Source organism: Panthera pardus, unplaced genomic scaffold (assembly GCF_024362965.1).
Source record: "Panthera pardus isolate Hobbes unplaced genomic scaffold, ASM2436296v1 HiC_scaffold_13, whole genome shotgun sequence".
NCBI classification, from domain to species: Eukaryota; Metazoa; Chordata; class Mammalia; order Carnivora; family Felidae; genus Panthera; species Panthera pardus.
In genome coordinates, this window is record NW_026526688.1 from 96,673,735 (window position 1) to 96,692,835 (window position 19,101).

General features: G+C 34.4%; 1 protein-coding gene and 1 long non-coding RNA gene across 2 annotated transcripts; one reads left to right on the forward strand and one right to left on the reverse strand.

Annotated features, from left to right (window-relative positions):
* Positions 1-1,058: 1,058 nt before the first annotated feature.
* PLK4 (polo like kinase 4) lies at positions 1,059-19,085 on the reverse strand. Its single transcript, XM_053901259.1, has 16 exons — positions 18,837-19,085; positions 18,082-18,177; positions 17,188-17,283; positions 16,991-17,105; positions 13,438-14,458; positions 12,223-12,323; positions 9,792-10,159; positions 8,869-8,973; positions 8,207-8,309; positions 7,069-7,218; positions 5,964-6,097; positions 5,779-5,870; positions 5,484-5,631; positions 4,007-4,147; positions 2,118-2,224; positions 1,059-1,703 (listed from the first exon to the last, which is right to left on the reverse strand). Exons 1-16 carry the CDS (start codon positions 18,864-18,866, stop codon positions 1,601-1,603), a joined length of 2,910 nt encoding a protein of 969 aa, XP_053757234.1. The 5' UTR covers positions 18,867-19,085; the 3' UTR covers positions 1,059-1,600.
* On the forward strand, positions 10,909-15,127 carry LOC128776543 (uncharacterized). The gene is made up of 2 exons (XR_008421685.1): positions 10,909-12,369; positions 13,532-15,127. It is a non-coding gene; the product is annotated as an uncharacterized LOC128776543 (long non-coding RNA).
* Positions 19,086-19,101: the final 16 nt, after the last annotated feature.

Below are 19,101 nucleotides of genomic sequence, written 5' to 3' on the forward strand. Positions count from 1 at the left end.
TCCTGACATGAGGTCCCAGCTGGTTTTGTTGTGTGCCCCAGTCCTTTAGGGGAGGGGACTGGTTTCTCCTGCTGCAGACTGCACCCCCGATCTAGCACTGAAACCAGAGTTGGCTCCCCTCCTCCCTAGGTGTGTGAACAGGGCAGCTCGCCCCAGTCCGAAGATGGGACCTGCAGTTAAGAGATGGGATCCCTCTCCGTCCTGGTCTGAGGTTTTTCTCTTGTCCAGATAGTTTTACCCTTCCCCAGCCACTCTTTCTCTTCCCTTTGTCTCTCACCAAAGGGCATCCCTCCCTTCCATGCCTATGTGGCCCGTTTTATCTCCCCCAGTTCGCAATCACCCACCTATGGTCTCTCACGTTGTCCCCTTTTCTCCCTGGTAGATTCAGTCTCTTTTCTTCCCAGACTCTTGGGGTTCAAAGTCCTTTGGCTTCAGCCTTTCTTTGTTTGGGAGACGTGGGAAGTAGGATTCCCCTACTTCTCCACCATGTTTGCTCCACTGTATGTACTTTTGATTCACTATATGGATTTCTGTCTTTGTGAATTATCTGCTCATATCTTTTGTCCATATTTCTATTGGGTTGTCTTTTTCTTATTTACTCTGCAATATACGTTGCAAATTATTTTTCTTCTCATTGCCTTAGGCAACATCCAAAACAATGTTGAATAATTGTGACATTAGTTATTTCTATCTACTAAATGGAACTAGCTCAAATATTTCTGGTTGTAAAAAACAGTAGGAATCATTAAGTTAAACAGCCTTTATCATGTTTACATAATTTTATTCCAGTCCTGTTTTACCTTGAGTATTTCATTATGAATGGCTATTCCACTACCATTCTTTTTCTTCATCTTAATTATTGCATTAAGTTCTACATTGTTAAAATGTTTGTCATTAAAATATAGATATTTTCAGATAAAGTTAGACAAACAATGTATTTATTATTTGCAAAATTAATTCTAAAAATTTAACTGGTTCCTAAACAGGCAACACAATTTTTAAATGAATTTACTAGTAATTTACTTTAAAATATGTTTTTAATTAAATGAATCAAAAGATAAAGCAACTTATTACTGTATTTATTATTTTTTTATAAAATGCATTTTCAGAAATGTTTCATTAGAAACTGGTGCTACAAAAATAAATATAAAACAAATATACATGTTTACATATGTTACTTATAACATAAATACACATTTACATGTTCAAATATTCAAAAACTCCAGCATGTTTTTTCCATGATTCTCAACATGTCTGAGAAGTAGGGAAAACAATAAAAAAAAGCATAAATATACCACACACCATTCATATTTTTGCTTTTAAAAGACTGTTCAATACAAACATATGAACACAAAGTTTGGGGGCATTTGTTCTAAAAGCAAAGTCAGGCATACTATTTTAATCTATGACCAGTTCATATTTATAAGTTTTATTCTGCTTTGTTTTTTCATTAGGTTATATCCATTATGGTACAAATTAAAATTGTCTTTTACAGAAAGGCTTTCTGAAAGGCTTTATTTATATTAAATAAAAAAAGTCACTTTACTTGAAAGCCAACAAAGTTATTTATTAGACTTAAAATATCTAAAACGAGCTTTAATCATTCAAAATTAGGATTTGGATTAGAAAACATCAAAAGGATGGAAGAAAGACACTGCAATTTCTGTTTGATGTATTCTGGTAGTTTTTCATTTTCTCCATACCTAAGTGAAGCAAAGAAAAAAAGACAAAAACATAACTTAATTACTTGGTTTGTATGTAAGTACCAAAAGGCATATTATATTTTTCAATAGTTCTTCAATGAGAAGAGGCACTGCAGAAAAACTATACAAAATCATTTGAGTAGATACCTAAATCAAGTTAAGCATATCCAATGTGCTTCCTTTTAAAAGAGACCACTTTCCAAATGTATTTAAATAATAAAAAGAAAATTAGGTCAAAAAACTGGAACCAGCTATATATATATATAATTTCTAAAACAAGTTTAAAATTGGATTCTTTATTAAATTGAAAGCCCTAAAGAACATACAAAACCTTATTAAATCATTTATTTCAATATATAGAGAAAAAAAATTATATCAAAGGGCTAAATGTCAACCATTATTCTAAGACCTTACCTAGTTGTTTGACCATTTGGTGATGTGTAACTGATGGAAGACACTCCTGCTTGCACAACCAACTGGGACCCATCATTGAACTGAACCCACACAGCTCCACTAGTTAACTAGAAAAACAATAAATGCAAAATTACTATATAGTAGAAGATTTAAAGTTCTTAAAAGTTACTCATGTTTAACAGGTTTTTCACATAGTTAAAAAAAAAAGCAACCCTCTCAGATAACTACAAATTTGGGGCTGTGATGGTAGTAACACTGAGAATATTCATATCTTTTTAGATTATTCCTTTAATAGCTAGGGCATTATAATATTAAAGTTATTCTAAATGAATCCTTTTTCCCATTTATTTCTACTAGTATGTTGGAGTAGTTTTGCATCCTCTCCTGTACCCCCTACACCTCATTAGCATTTCTAAACAAGAAGAGATTTAGGAAACAACAAAAGTAACATTTTCTTAAACTATAAGATTTCTCTGTATTTTCTGTCCTTGGGTTACAGAATTTCTCTTCTACCTGAGAATGTTACAACTTAGCTTTTGCAACTTGTTCCTTTAGTCACTGATATTTGATATAGTCACTAATATACAATGTGCCACTCCAAACAGCAGAGAGGAGACATGGACACTGGAATCAAACAGACCTGGGTTGACATCCAGATTCTGCCAACTAACGAGTAGGACTATGCAAGTCAGTTAACAATTATAAGCCATAATTTTACTATCTATAAAAGGAGATAACACCAACTTTACTAGGTTTTATTTTGGGGAATAACAAGACAATATATATGAAAAACATGGCACCGCATAGCAGGTACTCACCATTTATTTCCTACCCACAGAAAGGTTTAGGCTGAATTTTAAACTTCATTGGCAAGTAAAAATTACATGCACTATGCTCAAGTCTCCAACCTTCAAGCTTTCAGATAATATACACATTTAGGCTCATACCTACAAATAATTCTGTAAGTTTGGAAGTCAATGTAGACTTAATTTTTAAATGCAAAAATCCTTTTCTGCCTAATGAAAGTTACTATAGTAATAGATTACAAACAGTTTCTAAAACTTGAATGTCATGAACATCATTCTCAATTCCTAACAATTAGCCACTATCATGACACTTCTATTCTGCCTTTTTTTTTTTTTTTAATTGAAGCATAGTTGACATTAAATGTTATGTTATATTGAACTTCAGGTATATAATATAGTGATTCAACCATTCTATACAGTATTCAATGCTCACCATCTGTCACCATACAACTATATTCCCTATATTATACTTTTCATTTCTGTGACTTATTTGTTTCACAACTAGAAGTTACAAACTAGAAGTTTGCAACGCTTAATCTCCTTTACCTAGTTTGCCAATCCTCTTGTCCTCTGGCAACTATCAGTTTGTTCTTGTTCTCTGTATTTATAAGCTTGTTTCTGTTTTGTTTTTTTAGCTTTCACATGTAAAATCATATGATATTTATTTTTCCCCCGACATGTTTCACTTAGTATAATACCCTCTAGGCCCATCCATGCTATGACAAATGGCAAGATTTTATTCTTTTTTATGGCTGAGTAATATTCCATTGTATATATACACATACATCTTCTTTATCCACCTATCAATGGACACTAGGCTTTAAAACACTTGCTTTTAAAACTTCAAAAACAAAATCACCTATACCTTAACAATCTGTTATCAACAATACCTAGATTCTTCCAACTGTATACAAATAAAAAATGTCAAAATGTTTAATATAATCAATGTAAAAAAAGGTGTAAAAACTTACTTGCAAAGAGAAATCTGCAAGTAATAATTTATATTTTTTGGTAATTGTCTGATCACTATAAAAACCAAAGAAATTCATACTAAGAAAATTCACTTTTCTAAGAACTTCTCACCTGTGTAGCCCAACCAACATTTTTCACAAAAACAGATTTCAAAAGTTGTGCTGATTTAGGAAGACAATCTTTTAGACTACTAGAAGGGATGTTTGTTCCAGAAGCTGCAGCTGTAAGGCCATGTCCTTCATTTGTAACCATCTATAAACATTAAAAGGAAGATATTATTCCCCAGCCAAATTCAGCAAAAATAGAAGATGACTGGATTTTCATTAGCTTAAAATAATTTTTTAATAACAAAGTTAAAAACTTGAAATATAAACATATAAACAATAAGCTTCAGATTTAAAGTACTAACAAAAAAATGTAAATATATAACTACATTACAGAAAATTAGAAAAATGCAGAAGAAAAATCACATAGTTGCAATTTTCATGTGGGAAGTTTTTCTTTTTTTCCCAAGGTATAATTTTTCATAACTGCAATTATAGGATATATGTACATGTGTGTGAGTATACATACATAGATAAATTTATTTAATTTTGCATTTTTTCCTATATTGCTGTAGTCTTTATTGGCATGATAGTTCACTGAATAAAAATTTAATAAGTTTATGTAACCATGAGACTATCATGGATATTAAAGCAGTAAATGATATTTTACTAGTAAAAATAAAACGAGGGGCACCTGGGTGGCTGAGTCAGTTAAGCGTCTGACTTCAGCTCAGGTCATGATCTCATAGCTGTGGGTTTGAGCCCCACATTAGGCTCTGTGCTGACAGCTCAGAGCCTGGAGCCTGGAGCCTGGAGCCTGCTTCACATTCTGTGTCTCCCTCCCTCTCTGGCCCTCGCCCCGCTCACACTCTGTCTCTATCTCTCTCTCTCAAAAAGTAAATAAACATTAAAAAAAAAATAAAATGATACATATATTAATATATTTAGCTTTTTCCTAGAGCGGTCAGGTTAGGCCTCACTGAGGTAACATTTAAACTGAGACCTGAAGGGGGCGTCTAGGTGGCTCAGTTGGTAGAGTTTCTGACTTCAGCTCAGGTCATGATTTTGCGGTTCTCGAGTTTGAGTTCCGCATCGGGCTCTGTGGTGACAGGTCAGAGCCTGGAGCCTGCTTCAGATTGTTTCTTTCTCTCTCTCTTTCTCTCTCTCTCTCTCTCTCTCTCTCTCTCTCTCTCTCTCTCTGCCCCTCCCCTGCTCACACTCTGTCTCTCTCAAAAAATAAACATTAAAAAAAAAAACAAAAACAAAACTAAGCTGAGACCTGAAGGATGAGAAAGAATTAGCCATTAAGAAGTTGGAGAAAAGTTCCAAGTCAAGTGAATAGCATAGGAAAAGGCCCTGAAAGTTTGACCTTCTTGAAGAACTAAAAGAAGGCTCCTGAGGCTCAAGAATAGAGAGTGTAAAGTAGGAAAGGGAAAAGTAGGCAGGTGATAGTAAGGCCATTATAAGGAATTTAAATTTTATATGAAGGGCATGAGGCAATTACTGAAGAGTTTAAAGTATAAAAGTGACATATATTTACTTACAGAAGGATTAAATATTGGTGCCTGTTTTGGAGAAGCAGCACTATTTATGCCCATTTTACTCAAAGATGCTCTCTCCCTCATCAAGTAGTTTGGATCCACAGAAGGAAGAGGTGATAAGGTCTTAGGTGAACTAGTAATACCAGGTTTTCTGAAGGGGAAAAAAATGTTCAAATATATTCCCTTAAAGCTTTCAAATTACAGAAAACTAAAAAGTGTTCATAATGTAAACATCAAACATTTTTTTAACATTTCCTACACAATTTAGGCATATTTAAAAAAATTTTCAAGCATTTACCTTCCTATGATTATTGGGAAAAATGGAGCACTTCCACTTTTCTTTTCCTCTTCTGAAATTATTGATTCCAGTGCTAAACAAATATGATGGCCCTATTTAAAAAAATAGTGCTTTTTGTCATTACTTCACCTCATTTGGAATCACTATTAATTGGTATGAAAAACCTATCACAAGAATGTACATACCTCATTTGCATGGTCCATATACATTTTTATTTCCCCTTTCAAGCTATTAATTTCACTTTCACCTTTTAACGTGTAAGATTTCCCTGTCTTTTCAATCACCTGAATTAAATCTTCGGTTTTGTGTATCTTTGCTCCTTAAAGAATAAAAAGAAAACCATTCTTTCATCATTTCTTTAAATATTCCTGTTTATATTCATTACCATTCCAGTACATAATAGCTCCTAGATAAGGTATCATTTATATTCATTCACTCACTGATCAGAAATAAAATGAGGCTCTCAAAGTATTCGATAAATATAGGCCATCCATTTTTCTTTTCTGCATATATCTGATTTACGTCCAATACTTTTATATTTTAAAAAATTACTAATCTCATACAAAAACATAATTGAAAGATAGTTATATGTGCACTGTGTGAGTGTATGTGCTAGGTGTCCCTTAAAGGACGGAGCTTTACTGATTAAAAATTAAATCATCTTGGGGCGCCTGGGTGGCTCAGTCGGTTGGGCATCCTACTTCAGCTCAGGTCACGATCTCGTGGTCCGTGAGTTCGAGCCCCAGGACAGGCTCTGGGCTGATGGCTCAGAGCCTGGAGCCTGCTTCCGATTCTGTGTCTCCCTCTCTCTCTGCCCCTCCCCTGTTCATGCTCTGTCTCTCTCTGTCTCAAAAATAAATAAACATTAAAAAAAAAAAAATTTTTTTTAAAAATTAAATCATCTTTATAGAACAGATTTAGAAAATAATATTCTCTGGTTCAACCTATCCTTTTGCCACATTTATAATTCTCATAATTTGGTATATGTCCATTTGAGGTTCTACTAAGCAATAGGATATTGTTTATTTCATGTAATTTTGTACTATCAACCTGAATGTTGTTAAATTTGAGCTAAATAGGGAAAGAGGACTAATATACATAATATAGAATAAGTTGTTTATTATGAAAGTATATATAAATACAAATTTGTTAACATAATTAACATACACTGTGCTGTGTAATTTATTTGTATGACTATACATCTTAAAGATTTGTGGTGCTGAATTAAAAAAAAAACTACTAAATTATAAACTAAAGGGAAAAAAATTACCATTTTTAAATGGTACTTACCATCATAAAACCAGACCTCAAAATCAGCACCAGGGGAATTCTCCATCAAAATGCATTTAGCATATTTTGTAAAATAAGTGATTTTGGGTGACTTAGATCTTACAAGGTGTACAAATCTGGAAGCATACTGATATTTTCGCCAGTACTTCTCTAGGGGGAGAAAAGGAAAAAAAATATCTAATATTAGGAAATAAAGTGTTGATTTGACATACAAATTTCACTGAAAGTTTAATAATTGATTTCTACTCTTCCTCAAAAATTCAAGTTTATAGGTTAGTAACCTCATTACCAAAATAAGGTATTGTAGTGATGTAAGTCTATTATTTTAATGAAAACTAAAGATAGTATAATACAATTCTCCAGAAGTATATAACAAAATCTGATGACTAGTATCATGATTATTTAAAAGAAATCTTTCTTTGAATCATTGACTCCTTATTATAAGATTCCAGGAAAGTTTTAATAAATGAAATAAAAAAATTTCTACCTGAGATATCAGCATCAGACTCTCAGGAAAAGATATGGTTCTCTTTATGTTAGTAAAGCATAGAATTTTGTGGTCCCAATAGACAAAAGTAAGTTTTGCAATTCCCTGTAACTATAGTCACTTACAGTATTTAAAGAGTCTTGTCTACCTGTTTGGATTTCTAATAGGGTTAGATTAGATATATTTTCTTGTTTGTTTCTAAATTCACCTCAATGACATCTTACTATTCAATATTTAATTCCCCCCATCCATAATATCCAGAAACTGGACAAGGAGTCATTTGGTTAATCATAATTATAAATGATCACTTATGTAGCACAGTTATGGTTTTAAAAGTTAACAATTAGATATTTCAAGTTGAATTTTAAACATGATTCTAGACAAGTTAGTAACTAAACAAGTGTACAAATTATATTTGTGTGATATATGACTAATATTCCAGTTAGTTTTTATTTAAATATGTGACAACACAGAATATGAATAAATTTGGATTTGGATTAGTAAGGTCTACCACATCTCACCACATATAAAGTATGAGAACGTGAGCTACAGCCTGGCTGAAGCAAGACATTTACAATCTATGATATTCTCATATATAGAGTTTATGTATATATAAATTATCTAAGTTTATTCCCTGGTAAATTTACATACCTGGTAAATTGTCAAAGCTATACCTACTGATGTTGTCAGTAGGGGACGGTGGTCTATCAGCAAGAGGAAAACCTCTTCCATCATTTGGATAATAAATAGTGATCTGCCAAAAAATTGTTTAAGAATTCTAATTATATGCCATTAGGTTAAAGTGCTATATTTCATTAATAAAATTTGAAGAGCTCACGTGTAAAATTAAAATACTATTTTATTGAAAATGCTAAATATTCTCTAGAAGTCATTATTTTGCTTTTCAAACTTAAGCTTAAAGTTCAGATTTTGCTACAAGTTATAATTATTTTTGAAACCACAATAATTAAATATATCTAGTATACTATTTTACTTTTTGAATTTAAGAGATATTATCATATTAAGGAAACCAATTTTTTAAAAGATTTTTTTAAAGTTTACTTATTTATTTTGTGAGAGAGAGAGAGAGGGAGAATCTCAAGCAGGCTCTGCACTGTTACCATGGAGCCAGATGCAGGGCTCCATCTCACAAACTCTGAGCCAAAATCAAGAGTCGAATGCTTAACCAACTGAGCCACCCTGGTCCCCCAAGAAAACCAATTTTTAAAACTTTTAACAATATCCCTGTAGAACAAATTGGAATGCTAAATGATAATTTGAAGTTGCAAGATAATAAAGTAAAGCCACATTACCATGTTTCCGTCACTAGATATTTGAAGAACTTCTTTCACATATTCTTGAGATGTATGTTCCTTTAGAAGCTCCACACATACCTCCTCTGAATCAAGTATACTAACCTTAAAAAAAACACAAAAAGACTAAAATTTAATAACAATACTCTTGTTTACTATAATAGCTCTGACATATACAATACTTGAAAGTACTTAACCATAGCAGAAACAAAACTTAAAGTCAAAATCAAGTGGCTGCTTCTCTGCAAGTCTAAACCAGGGGTGTATTTGAGCACAGCTGTGAAACATACGGAGCAAAGGTAAGAAGGCATAATTAAGTGTGAAATGATAACCAGTAAGCAGAATGAAAGCAGAAGGTAGGGGTGGAGAATAAAGACTTTGAAAAGACAATAGCAAGCCAAACAAAGGCAAGACTGGGTGAAATAGAAAACAAGGTACAAACGGGAGAAAGATGGAATTAAAAAATAAAAATCACTATTTCCAATTCATACATCAATTTAAACTTGATTTTGTGCATATTCCTTTTCTTTAAATAGTTTAGTTTCAGATGTTAAAAAAATTGTATTTTCTATTTTACCTTTCTAAGACTGGCCTAAATACAGAAACAAAAGTAAAAGATATTAATTTAGTAATTGCAGCTGTGAATAAAATAATACTTAACACAGTATTTAGCCAGTGTTATTTTTAAATATTTCTCATTATCAATAATTTAAAATTCAAAAGTTATCAGTATCAATTCACCATTCTTAAAGTAGCCAGAAGAAAGCAAGAGCTATTTTTCTATAACTCCCAGTCTCTTTTCTTTTAAATGAGTTTATCATGTAAATATCAAAAGTACAGGGACTAGAGAAACATATTTGACACAGGAAACCATATAGTCAAGGAAAATATCACATAGTAATTTAGAAAAATGATAGACATACCACAGCCTTTTTCGTTTTCTGTCTAATTGGTTTTAACCTGTAAGCAGTCAAAGGAGATGTAATGCTTCGTAATGTACGTTTCTGATAACCCAATGGTGGCTCCATACCCCTAGTCTTGCTTTGTTCAGAAAGAGGATCTGAGCCAAAAATAGATTCTTGTTGTATTATCTCAGGTTTACTTTGAAATGCAGTCATATATTTCATGGTATTCAGCTGTTTTGTAGAATGCACATTATCAGAAGCATCAGGGCTCTTTTTGGCTCGTGTATCAGTCCAAGCATTTCTTGATCTGTCCTGCAAATCTGGATGGCCCTGGAAATCTCTGTTTGGGCTAATGCTGTTGTGCTCGGCAGTTTCTCTTAAATGAGCTATAATATACACAGAATAAAGCAATTTAGTGCATAATTAAAAAACTGAGTCTTCACAACACAATGTCATGCTGGTATTATTTTAACAGGAATTTTTTTTGAGGTATAAAAGAGATCTAGTAAAAAATGCTCATATTTCTAACAAATACACAGTTTTATGATATGACATAATAAAAGAATGACTTTAAAAGAATATTTTAAGCCAGATTGAAAAGAAATACCTTTATATTCCTAAAACTAAGAAAATATATTATTATGAAATTATTTATTCAATCAAGGCAAAATCTAGTCACGTGGGGTCACTTACTAATTCTAAAACAAGCAACTGCCAATGCTCCAATAAGTACAGATTTGAGAGGAATTCCAAGGTAATCATTCTATGTAATATGTAAATTTACTCTCTTTAAGCTGAGGACCATCTATTCCATCTTTACTTACAAAATATGCAAGTAAAAGCAAAAACAATATACGAAATAGCTTTAATAATATTTAATAATACAGGCATATTTGCATCACAATCTAAAAGTTCTTGTTGAGGGGCGCCTGGGTAGCTCAGTCGGTTAGGCATCCGACTTCCACTCAGTTCATGATCTCACGGTTTGTGAGTTCAAGCCCCGCGTCGGGCTCTGTGCTGACAGCTCAGAGCCTGGAGCCTGCTTAAGACTCTGTGTCTCCCTCTCTCTCTGCCCCTCCCCCACTCACACTCTGTCTCTCCTCAAAAATAAATAAACATTAAAAAAAAAGTTCTTGTTGAATTTTACCCATATCTATTTTATGTGATTTTAGAGTTCACAAAAGAATATTATTTTTTTTTAATCCCTTAAAATGATTAGCTTACATTCTAAGGCATTTTTTTAAATGCTAACCTCTAAATATTTGTATTGCAATTTTTTCCTTAAAAGACTTCTTAGTGCCTTTCCTCCCCCTACTCCCAATGACAGAAAATATTTTGTACCAAATAATATACTTTAAAATTGCAGCAGCACCAGATTATAAACAAGCTTATTTCTCCTTTTCAGATATATCCATATTACCAAATAAAAGTACCTATAAACACAACAGAAGGTTAAGTGCAAGATTACATACATGGCAATTTTATAGTTTAAAAAACATAAACTTGAATTATCATCAACAAGTACACATAAAAAGATTAATTCCCTTTCAGACTCTTGAAAAGAATATATAATTTTTAAAAAGAAAAAAAAGAAAGACACTTGAGGTGACATAACAACTCTGCTTAGATTACAGTCATATTAAATACTCTTTATCTGAAGTAACATGATACTTAGTAAAAAATGATCTCCTCCTCCCCATATGTTTTCTTTTCTAATCTCTTTTTTCTCATCATTATTTTCCAACCCACCTTCTGTGAGTCTGTCATGTTCATTAATAAGAAATGTTTAACTTTTAAACTCTATACCTAAAATGACTTGGATGACAGCTGTTTAAAAATGTTTAGGTTTTGGGGTGCCTGGCTGGCTCAGTCAGTAGAGCATGTAACTCTTGATCACAAGTTCATGAATTCAAGCCCCATGTTCAGCCTAGAGCTTACTTAAAAAAAAAATGTTTAGGTTGTAGTGGTTGGGTACTTTAGCGTTACGTGAGGTCCCATCAGTAAACCATGATGTCCATATCAGCCTCTACTTAAAAATAAGGTCAACCATCTTTTGATTATTTTATAGGCATTGATAGGTGCTTACTATAGATAGGCTGTAAGAGCATAGGGATAAAAAGTAAAGTTTCTGAGCCAGGCTGCTTTAGATTAGAATCCAGGGTTGGAATCCTGGCTCCCCTACTTATGGGAGTGTAGCTTGGCAAATTAAGCTCTGTGTAACACAATTTCCTCATGTGTAAGATAGGGCTAATGATAATATCTTCTATTTTATGTGTGAGAATTTAGTAAGTTAATATTTGTTAAGCATTAAGGGCAGTAGCTGATAGAACAAATATTTAAAATGAGTAAATAGTTATTATTACCGTTACTGTAATATAGTTTATGGAAAATATTTTCTTTTTTTTGAAAATGTATTATTTTCTTAGGAAGCCCCAAACAGAAAACGTACCCTTTATTTGCAGATTCCCAAACCACTGTTGCACCATTTCAGTCTGTGATGTCTGGTCTGGAAATGGAAAAGGAGTTTTCCCTGGACCAAGATGATTGGAGCTAAACAGAGAAAAAGAATTCTCAAAAACTAATAAAAAATTATCAGGTAATAACTTTTTAAGATAAAAATATTTTAAAAAGGTAGTTATCTTTTGATCTGAATATCTGAAAATTTTAGGGTAACTGTAGAAACCAATATTTGCATAACCAAAATGTCTCTAAGAAGCTAAACTTCCAGACCAAAATGCCCATACTGTGACAATGTTTCTATATGGCTACTGCCCCTCTTGTAATTTAAGCATAAAAACCAAAGAACAGAAAATGGATAAAATAAACACTACAGTAACTGAAAAAATTAGCCTTCATGTGAGAAGCAGTCAGTAATATGATTACTCATCATTGGCTCAGCCTGTGTGTGTGTGTGTGTGTGTGTGTGTGTGTGTGTGTGTGTGAGAGAGAGAGAGAGAGAGAGAGAGAGAGGGAGAGAGGGAGAGGGAGGGAGAGAGAGAGAGAGAGAGAGGGAGAGAGGGAGAGGGAGGGAGAGAGAGAGAGAGAGAGAGAGAGAGAGAGGAGAAAGAGAAGGAGATAAAGGTGGGGGGAGGAGAAAGGGAGGGGAGAGGGTGGAGGGTGGGGAGAGAAAGAAAGAATGAATAGTTACTATTAGAGTACTTTAGGAATCAGACACATTTAATATACTTTGCACTACAGACCTGCTTCATATAAAATGAAAAATGAAAATAAAAATTCTAAAGTATTAAAATACTACAAAGACATTCATGAGCACATACACTCATTTTGAAAGTCTCTTAACTACAAGTAAAAATCATCATTCTGGGGGCACGTAGGTGGCTCAGTCGGTTAAGCGACTGACTGCGGCTCAGGTCATGATCTTGCAGTTCGTGAGTTCCCATCTCGTGTCGGGCTCTGCACTGACAGCTCAGAGCCTGGACTCTGCTTTGGACTCTGTGTCTCTCTCTCAAAAATAAATAAATGTTTTAAAAAAATTAAAAAAAAATCATTCTGATTCTCTAATAAGAAATAGAAATCATAGTTAAGAAATACCCCAGGAACATCTGATGTTAGAAAAAATTAACCCCCCTTAGTTAGGTGCAGCTTCGTATTTGTGCTAATGTAACATTAATAGAAAAAATGCTTTTGATAGAATTATTCTTACAGTGCTTGATCATTATCAGGTCTTTCAAAAGATCCAGAACTATTGCATGTCTTTTCCTTAAAGAAGTGAAAAACATTGACATTGCTGTTTGTAGGTGAGTATCTTTCTTCGTCTGCTCCTGATCTTTTGGATTTTGACAGCATTTCAGCTGAGTGACATCGTTCCATTGTATTTGTTTTTGCTCGAGACTGACTATTAAAAGTGCCAGATCTATCAGAGGAATGGGCTCTGCGAAGGTATCGAGAGTGTGGCCTTTCTTCTGCATCCTGGATTACTCTTCCCCTTCCACTATTACTGGTTTCTTGTTCTTGGTTTCCCCAATGAGTATAAAAACTGCTTCCATCTCCTGAAGAAGAAAAATCGCTTGTATTTTTATTCTTTGGAAATATAGTCATTTTATTTGGGAGTGGCTGACCAATCAAGAGTCGTCTTCTGTCAAATAAACTACCACTTATACTGGTACTGGAAGAAGCTGTAATTGCAGTAGAAATTGTGGCATGTCCACTGTCAATGGAGTCTTCTACAGTTCCTAAATCTTTACTTTTTGTTGAAGAATTTCGGGACATAAAAGGATGGTCTAATACTGAAGACAAACTTAAACGATCTGCTGGATTTCTACGAAGTAACTGGTGAATAAGGTCCTTGGCCTCTCTTGTCAAAAAAGTTGGCATTTCATAATCTGCCAATACTACTTTATTTAATGTGTTCTTGACTGTGTCAGTGTCAAATGGTGGTCTCCCAATAAGCAACGTATAAAACATACAGCCCAAGGACCAAACATCAGATTCAAGTCCATGTGCACTTCGAGTTGCAATTTCTGGTGAAATATAATTAGGAGTTCCACATAATGTATAGTGCTTTTCATGTGGCATTTTCAATTGAGTTGCCAGCCCAAAATCAGCAATCTTGATGTTCATATTACGTGTAAGTAAGAGGTTAGAAAGTGTGAGGTCCCGGTGTAATATACCATGAGAATGGAGATACAACATTCCTGTGATGATCTGGTGCATGAAGTGTCGAGCTGTTAGAATGCAAACAATAAAATTTACAATTTAGAAAATCTGAAAGGTTCAGTACTTACAATCTTAGAATTTAGTATTTAGAAACCCAAGTACATGTGCCACAATATTACATTAGAACACCAGCTTGCAGCTTAGTAGTTTGATAAACCAAAATACTACTACGATAATTTCTTAAGATTTTTAAACTTTTAAAACAACTAGGCACTTTTGCTAATCTTTGTCCTTTCTAACTGATGCATTAAGGAGTTTAATATTATTAGCAATTGGGAGAGTCTTGAGTAACTAGGGTACCCAGAAGGCCATAGCAATTAAGAGAAAATATTTATAATTGCACGAACAATTCATAAATACATTCTAATTGTAAAAAAGAAAAAAAGAAAGCAAGTTAAAGTTCCTCTGATGTCCTCCCAAACCCTAACAAAAAAATAACTGCTATTAATAGTGTATATATATTTTATATAAATTTACAGAAATACACTGTAATAAATGTTATATGTAAAAAGGTATAGAAATATACAGATTCATTACTTTTTTCCCCACTTCACAGTATTTCTTGAAATATTTCCATATCAGTACACATAAATCTTCATTTTATTTAATTGCTATTAATGAGTAATTTCCGTTACTTCAAGATTACAAAAACAGCAATAAACATTCTGGAAATGCTTGTTTTCTTGTGCATATGTATGGGGTGGTTCTCTACGTTAAATTCAAGCAATAGAATCACTGGGTTGAAGGATAAAATTTAGCATTTTAAGGAGCACCTGGGTGGCTCAGTCAGTATAGCATGAGACTCTTGTCCTCAGGGTTGTGTGCTCAAGCCGCACATAAAAAAAAAAATTAGTATTTTAATACTTGCCAAATTGTCCTCCAAAAGGCTGTATTTTCATGCACATCCTTGTTAAAAACTGGTAGTCTCAATACAATGATTGAAAAAATGGTATTCCATTATCTTAGTTGGCCTTCTTTTGATTATACTATAGAGTTTGAGCATCTTTTCATACATTTATTAATTGACCATTTGTACTTTCTCTTCTGTGAAGTCTGCTTAGATCCCTTGCCCATTTTTCTATTGGACTATCCTTTTTTGTTAGGCAGCCCTTGTATTCTTTTTTTAAAGTTTATTTATTTATTTTAAGAGACTGTGGGAGCTGGGGCAGGGTGGGAGGGGGAAAGGGGAGGGAGGGGGGAGGGGGGGAGAGAGAGAAAGAGAGAGAGAGAGAGAGAGAGAGAGAGAGAAGGAGAGAGAGAGAGAATCCTAAGCAGTCTCCATGAGGTCAATGTGCAGAGCCCAATGTGGGGCTTGAACCCACGAACTGTGGCCGAAATCAAGAGCCAGACGCTCAACCGACTGAGCCACCCAGGTACCCCAACATCCCTTGTATTTTTTTAAATTAATTTGCCAGTCATACAGTTTACAAATATTTACTCCTATCTTTGTTTTAAATTTGACCTAACCTTTTATCAAACACGTTCTTAATTTTAATTAAGTCAAATTCATAATTCTTTTCCTTTATAGTTTTTATAGTTTGTCTTATTTAAGAAGGCCTTACTCTTACATAGTATTAAAAAAAATGCAATACTCCTCATTAACATGCATACGAATATTTTTTAACTCGTATTATTACCTTGAATCAAAGAATACGAACATTTGCATACTCAATACATATGTCCAAACTGTTTTCAAATGGGTTATAGACTTAAATATACAAAAAGTGTAACAACAATCACATTTTAGCTTACCTGCAATCTCAGTTACCAGGGTGAGATAACTAGAAAACAATTATTTGTGTGATGACTTACGGACCTTATTTGATACTAATCTGAACAGTAAAAAGTTACTTATAAGAAACTGGAGAAGCTGAAACTGACTACACATTTGATAATAAGGAATTATTGGGTGTGATAATGATTCTGTGGTTACTGTTATTGTTTTTTTAAGTTCTAATCTTTTAAAGATATATACCAAAATATTTATACATACAAAGATGTCGATGTCTACAGTTAGCTTGAAAATACTATGGAAAATTGAGGGAATAAGAAGTGTACAGATGAAACATTTGATCATGAATTGATAGTTTTGGAAGCTGAGTGGTAACTTCATGAGGGCTCATTATACTACTCTCTCAACTTATATGTTTCACATTTTCTATAATAAATGATTTTAACAGTTATCTGTGTTTCACTTAGAAACTACTTTATAGACATCAATAGCATTCTAAACAGTTTATTTCTAGATTTAAAAGGATACTAAATTGCTACCAATGATTTAATTTAAAATGTGGTTTTGGGGAAAGATGGATAACGAATTTCTCCTTTTACTTCTGTAATGCTTGAATTATTTACGGAATTAGCAGCTTTTCTAATTTTGAGGGGATGAAAAGTCTCCTTTTCTAACCCAAAGTAATAATTGAAACAGTTTTATTAAACGTTACAAAATAGCACATTCTTCAAAAACTAGTTTTTAAAGAGTAAAATTTATATATACCAAAAAAAAAAAAAAAAAAGAAAAAGAAAAAGAAGCCACCTACCTTCATTTTCTGAGAATGGTTTCATTCTGTTCTTTAGATACCTGTTCATTTCTCCATTATGGCACATTTCTAATACTAGATATACATAATTGTTATCTTCAAAATAGTTATACAACTGAAATGTAAAAGGGCACAATAAGTGATAAAATATAAAAATTCAATGTTCTTAGGTTACATCTGCAAAATTTGTATCTTACCTCTAAGATAGAAGGATGTTTCAATTGGCAATGTATTTTCACCTCATTTTGGACTCTCTGTACCATTCCAGCTTTGTACATGGCTTTTTTATCTATCTAAAAATAACATGAGACATTTGAATGTTGATAATAAACTTCTAAATGTGAAGTTTTCAAAAATTAACTTTGAAGAGAAAATATACTTTAAAATATTGTTAAGTCCTTTTATCTATTTATGAGATCAATTTACTCTGTGTGTTTTCCCCATACACCTAACAAAGAGCTTGGCACAGTGAACATTCAGTAAGTTTACCCAATGCATTCTAGTATCTTCTCCCAACTGAAAGAATTTAATAGCACAGCAATCATATCTATAACAACAACAAAAACAACAAATATCTAGCCAAACTTTATTTTTCCCGTTCCTCTTTTTCTTCTAGACAAGCTTTAAAACAAAACTTCCCTTCCCTTTCCCTGCTTTTTAAGATAAGTGATTCTTAATTTGCTTGTGCACTCCTATTAGAATGACCCCCTAACAATCAAGAATATTTTAGGTTGTTACAGTGTAATACAGAACTATGCACAAGTAGTACTCATTATTATACACAAATTGTTCTTTGATGTCTATCAATTACTCCAAGTTTTCATAATAAATACTAGGTTTACTGAACATTAATGAAAATAAAACACTTATTTAAGCATAGTCAAGGTTCTTCTAAGATATATCTGTAAAGTCAATTGCTGGACTTGGCACTAATTGCTGGACTTGGCACTACTGTCTTCTGCCTAAGCAATGAGTTCTCTCTACCCATTAAAAAAAAAAAAAGGCTCACAGGTAAGGAGTTTCTGGCATCTCAAGTCATCTCTCTAATTACTTGCAAAGTAGAGGTGAAAATTTGATTAATATATTCTTACCATTTTGATTGCAACTTCCAAACCAGTGTGAACGGACTCAGCTCTGTAAACACCAGCAAATGATCCTTTACCAAGCAGACTGCCAACTTTAAAATCCTTAAAAGTTAAAATGAAAGAACATGTGTGATGACTCACAGGAATAAAGAAGAAAGAGAAGAGACTGGAAAAAGACGATAAAATGGATCGGGAGGGGAATAGGAATTTAAATTCAAGCAGGTATTACACCTCAATAGAGCAGGTGTCTGGGGTGGAAAGCATGTTGACGCCTTGCGGGGATCCCTGAAAGTCTAGGCTTGGCTTCAAGATACAGCACCCTAATGAACTGCTTCCTCAACCTCAATGCAGCTTCAGCACCTTGCTCCCATCTCCAGCCAACCCCTGGGAGCAGAGGGCACGGGTGGAATCCCGCCGCAGCTCCCGCCGGAGGTAACCGCCATCCCCCGGGAGAAGGGGGAGGCAGCTTTGCCTTGTTCTAGCGCGGCAGCCCCGGCGGGATAGCCAACTTGAAGCCTTGGTGTTTGGAGACAGAAGGGCGGGGCCGCGAGCAACTCACCTGTACCCCACCACCCCAGCCAGAGGGGCGGGGCGCTCCGCCCCTAGACAGGCAGGCCTGGCGGTTAGGACTCTCCCAAAGCACCTCAGCGCCCACCCCGCAGCCGTTAGATTCGTCTGGTCCCCCTTCTGCAGTAGTCTCGAGTCCCTCCACTCCAACTCCCCCACCGCCCACCCCGCGGTGGATTGCCAAGTCTTTTCACCTCGATCTTCTCCCCGATGCAGGTCGCCATATTTCCAGGCTCAGGCCTGTGCTCCCCAGATTAGCTTCCTTCACGCAGTCCCTTCTAGGCAGCGCTCCAAGCAGCCAGCCGGTCTTGGCGCCCATCAGGCTTGGCTCTCTAGGCCGCCGCTCCTGGCGACGGCTGCACGGCTACCGAATGGCCTCCCGGGCACCTTCCGAGACCTGGGCGGCGCCTCTGCGCTCCCATTTTGAAAAACTCCCGCCGATTGCCGTCTTTGCCAGAC

Coding starts and splice junctions, on each gene's coding strand:
- PLK4 (XM_053901259.1), bottom strand. CDS start 18,866: ATGGCGACCTGCATCGGGGAGAAGATCGAG. Junction 4,148..5,483: donor CACCAATATTTAATCCTTCT/GTAAGTAAATAT, acceptor TAATGTTTATAG/ATGGTTACAAATGAAGGACA. Junction 1,704..2,117: donor CCAAATGGTCAAACAACTAG/GTAAGGTCTTAG, acceptor TGCTTCACTTAG/GTATGGAGAAAATGAAAAAC.